Here is a 13,959-nt window from a genome sequence, read left to right on the forward strand (position 1 = left end):
AAAATAACTGCAAAACCAGTGCACAGAAATTCTGGTCCACCTTAAAGAAAATTCTTAATCCCGGGTCCCCTTCATATCCCTTCCCTTAACCAAACAATCCTCTAGAAACTGCTACCCTTCTCAATAGACACTTCGACACTCCCCAGAAACTTACACCCTCAAACTGCAACACAAACTCCACCTGTATCCCTCCCAAGCCACAAAACAGTAAGCTTTTCTCCTTCAAATCAGTTCCAATGTCATACATTCATTAAAAAATCCTCCTGAAGCTTAAACCTTGTTCTCCCTCCTCAGACAATCTCTCACCCACTTTCCTCAAATTAGCTGCAGAATCCATAGCCTATCCAGTATCTTTCTTCATGGATCTATCCAGGAAGCAAAAGTACCAGAGATTTGGAAATCCTCCTTCACTATCCCCTTGCGTAAAGGGGGGAACTCAACAGACCTATCAAACTTTCATCCAATTGCCATCCTCTCTCCAAAGTTATGGACAAATGTATACACTCTCAACTCCTTATCTCCTCCAACAGAACATCTTCACTCCACCCAACATGGTTTCTGCCCTAACCACAGCACCTCTGCAGCCCTCTTGTCTTTTACACATACAATAGCTGAGGCCCGTGACAAAAACCTCCTAGTATCCAGCCTTTTCCTCGACCTCTCAAAAGCCTTCAACATGGTCTCTCATCCTTTACATCTGACTAAACTTTCCAACCTCAATCAATCTCCCTCCACTCTAGCCTTATTCTCTAGTTATCTGTCTCATAGACTGCAATCTGTTCAGTGGCTCTCCTCCTACCTCCTAGTGACAACCGGGGTACCTCAAGGCTCCATCTTGGGTCCCCTCCGGTTCAATATCTTTACAAATGAACTTCATCCCTTCTGCAGACAATCTGCTCTAATCCAATACGCTGACAATTCAAGTCTTATCTGCATGTCCAACAATATCTCTGACCTTCACATTCTTACCCAGGACACCTTTCTATTTGTTGAAAAATGGCTAGCTGATAATCTACTCATCCTAAAGCCTAAAAAAAAAAAACTCCTGCTAGTCCTTTCACGTACTGTCTCACTTAAAATCTACCTTTCTCCTCCTCCAATAACACCACCATACAACCTGACGCGCACACAAAACTTCTAAGTGCCATCATTGATTAACTTAAATTTAACCTACACATCCTTCAAATTATAAAAAATCACCAAAAGCTGAGTATGCTCTGCCAAAACCGTAGATTCCTAATCTCTGATGCTAGACTCTCCCTGGCTCAGCCTCCTCTTATCCCCTCCCTTCTCTATGCCACCCCAATACTAACTAATATTCAATCCACTACCCTGGCAAAACTCCAACAAACCTACCACAAAATAGCAAGATTCATCACAAACTCCCAACATAACTCACACCACTGCCTCAGACTCAACTCACTACAATGGCTAGAACTCCCTCAACGACTCCTACCTCAGTTACAAATTATTCACGCTGTACTTTATAAACTATCCTCCTGTCCTGTCCCTCTCCTCCTTAGTATCCATCTAAACTCCAACTTGCACACTTGGTACTTCTAACCAACAGCTCCTTGATATCTACCAACCCAAAAAAACTGTCTGCAGACTACTATATAAATCCACTCTATCCCCAGTCTGGAATAACCTCCCATTCCACTTACGCCCCACTACACACCCTATACAATTTAAGAAAGAACTCTGACTACACACTATAAAAACCAAAATTTGTACTTGTCATGAGCCTACCTAACTCCAATACTGTTCTGTATTCCACAATCTCATACAACATCTCCGCATATTTTTTCCCACTCCAATACTATTTCTTTTTACCACAATCTCATACAATGTTCTCAGCATATTATTTCCCACATATTTTTCTCTGTCACATTACACCTCTAGCTGTCCCTTCCACCCCATTCATGCACTCATTTTTTATTTATTTATTTTACATTTGTTGACCGGGCTAGTCTAACTGGATATATTTCCATTTTCAGTAGAGGCCCGGGGAGAAAAGCTCCAACATAGTATAAACAGTATTATGCAATTATATAACAAAAACAAGTACAGGTACAGAAAAAATAATGAGTTATATACAATCAAAAGAAGGCATACTCAAAGTAAAAATACAAGTAGGTCAATAATATAACAGTTGTGAGATTGTTTGATAAGCGAGATACACTATAGTTCATTGATGGTTAACATAAACACTTGTGGTTATAAGTTTTCGGAGACCAGATATTAGCATACAGAGGGGTATGTAGAGTGAGATGTAGAACCATAGGTAGTAAAAAGAAATACTCATCTCTCACACCTCATAATTTTTACTATTCCTAAAATACTACAACTTGCTATACACCTTACTACATCAGTTGTGTTCAATATTTTTTTTAAGTACAGTACTTATTTGTACTTTTTGTGTTATTGATCTTACCCTGTCATGCTTCTTAACTTATCACTGTGAATTGCTTTAAATTGTACTGTTAATTGTTTTTAATTGTAAACTAAACTGTTATGTAGCTGCACTAACCCAGTTAACAAATATCAGTAAATAAAATAAAAATATTGTTTGGGTCTAATGTAACTAACAACCAATGACTTCATTATTTTTGATTTCCTAGACTTTATACATCTTTTTATACAATATATAGTTTTATAGCCATCATTAACCAATTGGTTGATATCATTAGAAAAACTGATAACTGAATCTACCCATATACCCAGGTCCTTAAATGAGTCTACAGTTTCAAGCACTGTGTGCTGCCTTAAGTATTCACTTTTCAGTTTGTCTCCCAAATCTCATATGCTTAGTATTTGACGTATTTATCGGCATATTATTCTCCTGTGCCCAAATGGTCAATTTAGTCAAGTTATTTTGCAGACATGTCTCATCTGTAATACATGTCATCAGTTTACCCAATTTCAGGTCGTCTGCATATAGACTGTAGAACAACTCAGATGAAAAGTTGGGCCTGAAAGTTACAATCTAAACAAGAGCCTAGGACGATACCCTGACTATAACCAAGGATGTCACCTGTCCAGTTGCTGTATGATATTGCATGTCCTATTTGTAAGCCATGCAGCTATCCATCTTATCAAGAGTACATCAATACCTAGTTGTACTAATTTATTCATCAAGAGTTTTGTATATGACCCTGTAAGATGCTAAAGCTATAAAAGTTACATAACAAACATTTTCATTCATAGCTGCTGTTAGTGTTATAGAACATCATGTTACAGGTGGTAATAGATCTGTTTTCAAAATATGCATACTGATATGGTTTCAAGTCCCAACCTATGCAGTTGTGACAGCAACTTATCTAATATTACCTTCTCCATTATTTTTCCACAACATTAAAGTAGATTTAAGGGTCTATATGTCTCTGGGTTTGTCCTAGTCCCTTTCCCTTAAAGACATGTTTAATAATTGCATGTCTCCAATCTTGAGGAATCTCCCTATATTTATATGACCTAGTTAATAATAGATATGGTACTGTGAGTTCTTGCTGAAGTGTTCTGAGGTCATTGTTACTAATTCCATCTCCTCCCTGTGCTTTGTTTGGATCAAGTTTGCGCAGTTCTTTTTCAGAGTAATTTAATTTGATTCCAGTATCTGGGGTTACCTGGATGTCACTAAGACAACTTATCACCCCTTTTGTGGAGCCAAACTGTAAGTATATCTATAATCTGTTGTGTCTGCGAATACATTTTAAAATCTGCACACAGTTTATCAATTTATGTGCCTTTCCTCCTTCCACATCTTATTTATCTATAAAAAGGTTTCCTATTCTGCTCAACATCTTTATATAAATTTTCACATTTTTCTTGATCTTCTCACGCTATCCTTAATCTGTTTGTCCAACTTGTTTTTCAGTTTTCAAAGTTGTAGTTCAACCTCTATCCCATTTCTTATATTGTTTGTCTCTTAATTTAATCGGGTATCTTGTTATGAAAATATATCCCCCTGATGGTGTGTGCCTACATTCTGATAAGCATTTTTTTGATTTTTGCACTCAAGCAATTTCTCTTTCAAAACGTTCCACATTCCGTCTGCAGTTTTTCCACTGAATACCTAATTCCAGTTAGTTTTACATAGTGACTGTTGTGCTTTCATATAATCTGTAATTAACCTTCTGTGCATTGACTTAGATTTCTGTGTGGCAGAATTATCTAGCAACAAATTGACCTTTATAACCCCATGATCACTGCACATCAGTGGTGGTAAAACTTGACTTAAACTGACAGTAAGTTCTTTGTGACTGCAAACAATATGTAGTATGTTCTATCCCCTGGTAGGTTTTTTGGGTCTGTATTATATTATCAAAGACACATTACAGCGAATGCCTCTTCATCGACACTTAAGAGCGACCCGTGAATTACATGAACAGCCGAATCAGCAATTGTTTTCCTAGGGAAAAAAATCATTGATCTGGCCAGAAATGAAGTATCAGTAAAAATAAAGTGGGGGGCTTTGACCCCCCCCCCCCAAAATATAGCAACTCTGAGATCGCACCACAGTGGGGAAAGGGGCAAATTTATGCTGATGGCCAAGTGATTTTTTTTTCCCTAGGAAAAAATCGCTGATTCGGTCGTTTGCGTAATTCTCTGTTCTCTCTGTGTTGATGAAGAGGCATTCGCTGTAATGCCGCTTTGATAATATGATATAGACACGTTCTTTTAACCATGTGAAGTAATTGTTCCTGAATATACACTATGAATAATTTCCTCACTAGCGTTGTTGAATCAATATTATTTCAGTCTGTGTCTGATAAATTTAAGTCCCCAGCTAATACTATTCTCTCCCCTCCTGTGTTTCATCCAAGAAATGTATGAATTTCTCTAGGTCATCTGCACCTGAATTTGGTGGTCTATACACTACAACAATTGTTATATGTTCCATGGTTGTGTTTCACAGTTACACAGTCTATAGTATTAGTATCATCATTGAACATGTAATAGGTCTTATAGCCATCTTTAATCCCTATCATAACACCTCCACCTGATTTTTTGTTAGAATTTCTATTACAGGGTATACTGACAGAATTGGTTTCCAGTCATTGTTCTTTAACCATGTTTCACAACATCAGTCTTGTGGGATCATAGTAAATTTTCCAGTAAAAAAAAAAAGTTATTAATGCTCCTAGCATTAACAGCCATCAGAGATGCATCAAATGTTGCTATCTGTGAACTGTTAATTTTTTGACCTGGCAAAGATCCTGCCTAGTGTTTGTCAAATATTGCAAAATATCTGCTGCAAAAATTTTCTTCCCTGATCTTAACAAATGCACACCATCCTGTCTAAACACGTGTTCCCAAAACTAGGCTTGGATGCTGTACACATTTCCATTTTTTAAAACGGGACATTTTTTCCATATAGGTATTTACCTCAAAAATCTTTTAATTCACAGTGACCTTTCTATCCTTTCTATAGGTAATTTGTGAAAAATATGTCCTAACACCAGTACAAGCTTATACTACCTAAGAGGGCTGTCACTTCCCTACAAACAGTCAGAATCCTTGCGGGTGACATAATTTGTACCAACATAAATAAAAACAGATCCATACTTCCTTACATTAAGGTGTTCCAAGGCTCGTCTCGCATCTTCTATTTTTGCTCCTGGCAAGGAAAATACTATTTGATGTTCACTATCGTCTCTGCAAACACAAGTATCAGTTTCTCTAATTGCATCTCAAATTACCACGATTATCTTTGCTGACCAGCTCTGAAGAATCTTCAGCTTCTAATACAGCAATATCTGCTCTATCAATTATTATGAAGGATAGACCATCACCATTAGTCTTATTAATGCCACTGTTTTCATTGTGTATTAAATTCTTATCCAGCTGGTATTGTAAATCCACAGCTTGAGCCATGTAGTCAACATCTTTTTCTCTCTTTTCTTATAGCAATGTTCTTCAGTCCTTCCACATTCAGTTTTATTCTTTTCCCTTGCACCTTTTTTTTTTTTACATTCTCCGTTGGAAAAATGCCTTTTTCTGTAGACTGAAGGTTTTCTAAAAGGAAATATGAATCCTTGTAACCTGTGTGTTACATAACCAGTGTCCATTTTGCTATGTATTCTCTTTCCTTTACCAGTCAATCAGTTTATTTTTCTTATTTGTTGTGAACTTCTTCCTTCCTTTCTTTTTTGTTTCCTTCTAGACAAACTGGATCCTCAAATTCCAATGTTAAGGGCATCGTCTTGTTTCATCGAGGTTGAATGATCCTTTCGGAAAATAGATGCATCATTTCTTAAATTTGTTTGTTCTATGCCTAACATTATTTAGTTCATCAGTCCAGTCAATATATTAAACAGTTCTCCAAGCCATGCCAATTGCACAAGTGCAGTCATCATCATTAAGTCTAGATTTACTTCTAACAGTGGTAAGCAAGTCATGCAACATTTGACACAAGGAACACATCACCAGTGTTAGCTGTTACCTTTAAATATGCATAACATTTATTACACTGTACAAGATATTTCTGCATTAGCAAATCATTAATTGCATACTCTTTAAGGAATCCATATTCGGTTCCAAATGAATAAAATATTGCAAAAGAAAAGAATGATCAAAATCAGTAACCACAGAATTCAGAGAGAACTTAAATCAATTTCTATTACAAAAAAATCACACCAGTAATATACAACTAAATAATAAAATACAGTAAAGTTGTTCTGACCATACAACTTCTGCAAGCCACGCAAAAGTTGTAATTCCTTAACGATACATGCAGTAGCTTCTGCTTACTATCACGTGCAGTCCTACTTCTTTTTAACAGATCAAGATAGATAAATCACAAACCAAGATAGGATTGTTTAAATATGCTCAGGATTTTCCTCTCTGCAGTCTGTGTAAATTTATAGCTGTCTAGGCCCCTTGTGGTGGCTAGAGCTTGCCTGTCCAAAACCTATCACTTTCTAACAAACATTGAAACTAAAGGAAAACAAAATACGACTCTGAGTAAATTTTGTTAAAAAGTAGTCCCTTCCTACTTACAAACAGTGAAAAAATATTTTTCTTGGTTTTGATTTTCTATGTCAGAAATACTTCCAGTTTGACAAAAGGCACTGTGGAGTTAGACAATGTTTGGCTAATATTCGAAAGCCTACAGGGGAGGGGTGCAGACAGTACTTGGCAAAGCTGCTTGGTCTGTTGACCATCTCCTTCCATGCTGACAAATATTGCACCCCCTTAGAATGACAGCAGGAACTAAGCCAAATTAGTCCGTCATCTGTTCTTATTGTGTTATCATCCTTAGAAAAGGTAAAATGCTGCTCGACACAGCGGATAATCTGTTTCCATTTCTTCCTGTCCTCTGCATCTTGCTCTGTCATATCAACCACCTGCAAGTCCTCTCTCATCACATCCATAAACCTAATCTTAGGCCTTCTTCTTTTCCTCTTATCTGGCAGCTCCATCCTTAGCATCCTTTTCCCAATTTACCCAGCATCCCTCCTCAGCACATGTCCAAACCATCCCAATCTTGCGCCTCTGGCTTTGTCTCCAAACTGTCCAACCTGAGCTGGTCCTCTAATATATTGATTCCTAATCCTGTCCATCCTCGTCATACCCAGTGCAAATCTTAACATCTTTAACTCTGCCACGTCAACCTCAGACTCTTGCCTTTTTGTCAATGCCACCATCTCCAGCCCATATAACATAGCTGGTCTCAATACCCACTTGTAGACCTTCCCTTTCACGCTTACTGGTACCAGTCTGTCACAAATCACTCCTGACGCTCTTCTCCACCCATTCCGCCCTGCCTGTACTCTCTCCTTCACCTCTCTTCCACACTCACCATTACTCTGAGCTGTTGATCCCAAGTACTTAAACTCATCCATCTTCGCCAGCTCGACTCCCTGCATCCTCACCATTCCTCTAACCTCCCTGTCATTCACACACACATTCTGTTTTAGCCCTGCTGACCTTCATTCCTCTACTCTCTAGAGCATATCTCCACCTCTCCAGGTTCTCCTCAACTTGGTCCCTACTCTCACTACAGATCACAATGTCATCTGCAAACATCATAGTCCACAGGGCCTCCTGTTTGATCTCGTCTGTCAACCTGTCCATCAACACTACAAATAAGAAAGGGCTCAGAGCTGATCCTTGATGTAATCCCACCTCGACCTTAAATGCATCCGTCACTCACACTGCAGACCTCACCACTGACACTATCCTCGTACATATCCTGTACCACTCTTGCGTACTTCTTTGCCACTCCTGACTTCCTTGTACAGTACCAGAACTCCTCTCTAGGCACCCTGTCATATGCTTTCTCTAAGTCCACAAACACACAATGCAACTCCTCCTGTCTTTCTCTATACCTCTCCATCAATACTCTGAGCAAACATTGCACCTGTAGTGCTCTTTCCCAGCATGAAACCATATTGCTGATCACTAATCATCCCCTCCCATCTTAACCTAGCTTCCACTCCTTTCCCATAACTTCAAGCTGTGACTGATCAGTTTTATACCTCTGTAGTTACTACAGCTCTGAATATCACCCTTATCTTAGATAGTTACCAAAACCCTTCTTCACTCTTCAGCAATCCTCTGACTTTCCAAGATTTCATTAAACAAAACTCCATTGCCATTTCGCCTAAGCACCTCCTTGCTTCCACTGGTATGTCATCCGGGTCAACAGCCTTTCCATACTTTATTCTCTTCATAGCTGGCCTTACTTCCTCCTTACTAATCTGTTTCACTTCCTGATTCACTATCCCCACATCATCTAACCTCTCTTCATTGATCAGCCCCTCAAAGTACTGTTTCCATCTGCTCAACACACACTCCTCACTTGTGAGTACATTTCCCTCACTATCCTTTAACTCACCAAAGTAGGCATCAATCCTTACATCACTAGGTGGGTTGCAAATTGGCTCACAGACAGGAGCTGCAGAGTGAAAGTTGTAGATTCCAAGTCAGACTGCCGATCTGTCACGAGTGGAGTCCCACAGGTCTCAGTCCTGGGCCCTCTCCTGTTTAGCATCTAATTCTCAGAAGTCCAGGCCAACAAAGGACGACTCTAACCACGTCTGCTAGGAGTCATCAACTCCCTAAGTGATGCAGACATCCTCCAAAAGGGCCTTTCTGAGACCAATGACTGGTGTTGGAACCATGGCCTGAAGCTTAATGCCAAAAAATGTGTTATCGTACCCTTGGGAAAACACTCAGTCCCAATGAATTACCACGTTGATAGGAGCCCACTGAACACTAAAGGGGCCATAAGAAATCTGAGCACCCAGGTCGACAGCCAACTCACCTTCGACCACCACATTGCCACTGTGGTCAGAAAGTCCTTGTATGTGGCATATCTTATAACCAAAGGTTTCACATCCAGGAAGAAAAAGGTAATCATCCCTCATTAGACCAATCATGGAATATAATTCCCGTTTGACATGTACTTGACTAGATGCCTACAACAGCTGGAGAGACCACAAAAGTACCTCACAAAAGGATCCCAGGCCTTAAACACATCCTACATGGACAGACTCAAACTTTAGCTATTTTCAGTCTCTTTTTGTCTACCTTAGAGGTGACCTCTGTTTGACTTACAAAGCCATGTCCGACCCAACCCTATTTGAAATGCTACCCATAAAGAAATCACAATCCACCCACACCACACACTCCAGAGATCACAACCTCATTATCCTAATTAACAGAACATGCTGGAGGGACAGGTTCCCATACTCTGGAATAAGCTTCCCATTCATGTTAAGCAGAGCACCTCACTGGCCCTCTTCAAGAGAAGTCTTGACAAGTGGATGGGTAACAAAGTTCACTCCAGGGATCATTCCAGTTGCCATACTGGATATGGGCACTGTAAACTAACATCGGGTGGCACAGTATCTGGGTAACTTTTTGGGGGCTAGGCTTGTAAAGGCTCCAGGGCTATTAGCCTAGTACACACCTATGAAACTATGCTAGGCTCATACCAGCCTGGGGACGCATTCTTAGAACTCCATTATGTCTGTCTAAACGTAGTTTAGGGAGGTACTTCTTAGGTCATTTACACCCACATAGACTGAGTCATACTGGTACTTTTGATCTATTAACCGGAGTGCATGCATAATATGGCATATCCAAGCCCCTGATAAGCAATTGACTTTTTCCTTACTAAGCCCTGTGAGAAGGACATCACTGGCTCAATTAAATCTCCAATGACTGGAATGTTGGATTGCGTGGAAGCTTGCTTTATTGACTTAAAAGTAATGCCTCCAAAAATGTGGCTCTGTGTTGATGTGGGTGGTGTTTTGAAAGAGTGTATTTGGGGCTGCTGAAGGTATTTGTTTACTTTATCTATGAGGTCTTTGGGGTTTAGGAGGGTTAAATTTAAGTGCCTTAGAATATGTGAGTCTGTGTGTCTGCTTTGAACTGTATGTGATGGGTGAAGTGTGTGTACTGCTGATAGTGTTGTTGTGAGAGATTTGCCTCCACTGAGGACATATAAATACATCTCTCACATACCATATCAGTTTATTTGAAAAATAACTGGTTGCCATTTAATATGAGGCACTTTCTGCTTTGCCTCAGGATGCACATACCCACCAAGCTGGTAATGGAGATAATGGAGACGTTCGTATCAGTGGCAGCAGGCCCTTTTTTATATATTAGATGGCAGGAGTGAGAATGTATTGTCATATCAGGAATATCTGGTTTACAACTCTGTGGGCAGAGTTTGTCACTAAAAAGTAGTTGCTTAGTGTGCAACTAGGTATTGGTGAAATTTCCATATGTTCGTGGAAGCCACGACTTTTACCGTCACCTAATAAGTTAAATTATCATAGGAGGAGAAAGGGGGTGGTTTACATTTGTAACACAAGCTGCGCACATTACTATGAACCAGTTTTTCTTTGATCACAAGTACTTTGGCAAAAGGTGGTAAGTTATAGGTAGCAATTGAACGCATGCGATAAACAAGTGGTGAATACATACCTGACCAGTTCATCAGGACTTGAATTCCCAAATTACCAACCTTCTGTTTGATGAAAACCATTGAACGTTCAAAGCATTCTTGAAGGGACAGCCCTTCCTGTATCCACCATGTGTAGATCTGTGCATACCATACCCCTGCAATTTAACATATGTCATGTCTGAGGTCACACAACAGTAGTGAAAGGGAAGAACTCCCTCAACCGCACTTGATCTTGCAACAAATACCCTTTCACACATCCTCTGACAAACTAAAAAAACTCAAACATGTTCATAGAATTCAACATTCTCACACAAACTACCCTCATACAAAGCAGGAGCACATCAGACATGTAACACTACAAATCTCTGACAACACCCTGAGCTTCATTTATAAATCTGTTTGCAACACAAGGAATACAGCAAAATATCAAGTTGTGTTTTCTGTGAAAAAAAAACAAAACAAATCGATGGTCCTGTAGTTGCATACTTTTGGGCAGTAGATCATTCATCTGATTAACTACTTGAGATGTACCGTGTGATAAGACATTGTGTGTGTGTGTGTGTGTGTGTGTGTGAGAGAAAGCAGCTGGCCATAACCATCACTTGATCAAAGTAAGCAATGATAGAATTAGATTCCCAGGATCTCTCTGCATGTGAAAATGAGGTATTACTGTGGCCAGAATATTTCATGTGATTGGAAGATTCCAGTAAATCAGTGAAGGTGCACCCTGTTTGTCTACAACCCTGCCCCTGGGTTACAAGATCTTTGTGAAAACAGCTGCTGTTTTGTCACTTAAGTAAATGATTGCAGATCTGAATTGTCGGAGGTAGTATTTTCATTTGAAACAAGTAAATTGTGTTACTGTGGGAAGAGTTTTTCTGTTGGTTAGTCAAACATTAATAGACCATTTTGACTGGGTATACTTTTAATGAAGGGGAAGGTTTTGTGTGTGAAAGCTGAAATGCTTCTCAAATCATCACCTATTTTATCCCTATATGGCCGTAAGGGCTTTCTTTTTGTAATGCTGTTTTTGAATGTTAAGGACTGCTTCTAATGCCACCTTATTTTCGTCTTGAAATTGAAGGGGTGCCATCTTTGTAGGTACATTTGTGCAATAATGAATACTCATGTAATGTTGACCAGAAAATGCCAAAATATCAGTGATTGATGCAGTACTGCTTGCAGCGGAAATGATTTAATTAAATTCCAAGTATTTAGTATATTGTCTAAGAAAATGGCAGCAAGTTGGAGGAAAGCAGTTTTAACTGAATTTGCTTCATTTTGCAGCATTCATTTTATTGCCTACTGACTGAAGACAAAAAATCTGAAAAGTTTTTCAAGGTGTTTTATGATCGTATGAAGCTGGCACAGCAAGAAATCAAAGCTACAGTAACTGTGAACACCAGTGACTTGGGAAATAAAAAGAAAGATGATGACTTCATTGAGAGGGATGTTACAGTTCGTAAGAAAGGTATTTTTTTAGCCGTTTCTCAAGATCTGATGTGGGTTAGTACTAGTCTAACTGCCCTTGTGAGCCATAGCCCTGGTCAGTTACCCCCCCCTGTGAGAATCAAACCGTGCACCTTGTGTCTGTAAGGTAAATACCTTAACTATTATGCCAAGCTCCCACTATGTAGTCTGATACCATGGCGTGTAGTTAAGTTTTGCAGTTTGGTTTGAATTTGCAACCTAGTAAAATTCAGTTTTCTTTACAGTTAATATTCTCTGTATAAAGTGTTTTTAGGCAGAAATTGCTAAGTGTATAACTTGTGAATACAGAACCAGAAGATGTTGACATGGATACATAAAGTACAGCTGTGTACACTTACCGTAAATGTAGATGTGTATTCACTGTTGCAGTCATCACATTTGCCCGGCCGAAATACCAGAGGCTTAGTATTTCTGCGGTTGCTGTCACTTCAGGACTGATGTCAGGTCGTCAGTAGGATAAAGTAAGGCAGCCAACGCCATTACTTCAGTTTTTCTTGCCTTGCCAGGAGCCCCCAAGTGGGAGCCCAGGATATGGTGGAAGAACCCCACCAGCAGAAAGTAAATAAAAAGTTCCTTGTAAGGAGAGAGAAAGAGAGAAGAGGGGGATGGAGGGAGGGAAACCAGGACTGCAACAGTGAATACACTCTAGCATCTACATTTATGGTAAGTGTACACAACTGTACTGTGTTCTTTGTGTTTCACTGTTGCAGTCATCACATTTGGGTTGACTTCCAAAACTGAGGAAAGGGTGGAGGCAGTCCAGGAGACTTTGGGGGTTGGCTAGGATGCCCTACAAGACTGCAGTGGCAAAGCCTGCCCTGGATTTGGCGAAGATAGGCAGGTGGTAATGCTTGGTGAAGGTGTGAACAGATGTGCATGTGACAGCCTCCGGTATGTCCCTGGTAGGGACTCCTCTGAGGAAAGCTGCTGGTAGAGTGAGTCCTGACCCCCTTAGGGGAGGTTTCCCATGTTGCTTGCAACAGAAATGGATGCAGTGTGCTATCCATTTGGAAATTATTTATTTGGAGATGGCTTTGCCCTCTGCCCCTGCAGTAAAGCTGACCAGTAATTGATCAGTCTTTCTGAATGATTTAGTCCTGTCTAGATAGAATCTGAGCTGTCTGTGCACATCTAGAGAGTGCAGGATCCTTTCCCCCTTGTGTGGGTTAGAGAAAAAGGTGGGCAAATGAATGGATTGGTTGAGAGTCACACTGGACGCCACTTTGGGCATGAAGGATGGGTTAGTCGTGAGGGACACCCTGTCAGCATGGAAGATTATGAAGGCCTCTACAGCCATGAGTGCTTGTAGCTTGGAGACTCTTCTGGCTGAAGTTATGGCCAGAAGAAAGGAGAGAAACTTTAACTCTGCTGAAGATGCTGGTTTAAAGGGGGACAGGGTGAGCTTTTCCAACAAAGTTTTAGGTCTCAAGTTGGGGTAGGTGCTCTTCTGGATACCCTCAATTTGCTAACACCTCTTAGGATCTGTTTGATGAGAGGGTGTAAGAAAAGTGGGTGCTCAGTGTTGAAATGAGCAGAGATAGCAGAGG

At 39.9% G+C, this 13,959-nt stretch overlaps 1 protein-coding gene across 1 annotated transcript in view; it reads left to right on the forward strand.

The window, feature by feature from the left end:
- ITPR1 (inositol 1,4,5-trisphosphate receptor type 1) overlaps positions 1–13,959 on the forward strand; it is a 2,510,606-nt gene that overhangs the window by 1,812,488 nt on the left and 684,159 nt on the right. The window contains exon 40 of the mRNA XM_044076407.1: positions 12,209–12,392. Within this exon, the coding sequence (XP_043932342.1) occupies positions 12,209–12,392 (184 nt within the window). The remainder of the gene's footprint in view (positions 1–12,208; positions 12,393–13,959) is intronic.

This window comes from Protopterus annectens, chromosome 7.part0, assembly GCF_019279795.1.
Source record: "Protopterus annectens isolate FY-2018-M chromosome 7.part0, PAN1.0, whole genome shotgun sequence".
Classification (NCBI taxonomy): Eukaryota; Metazoa; Chordata; order Ceratodontiformes; family Protopteridae; genus Protopterus; species Protopterus annectens.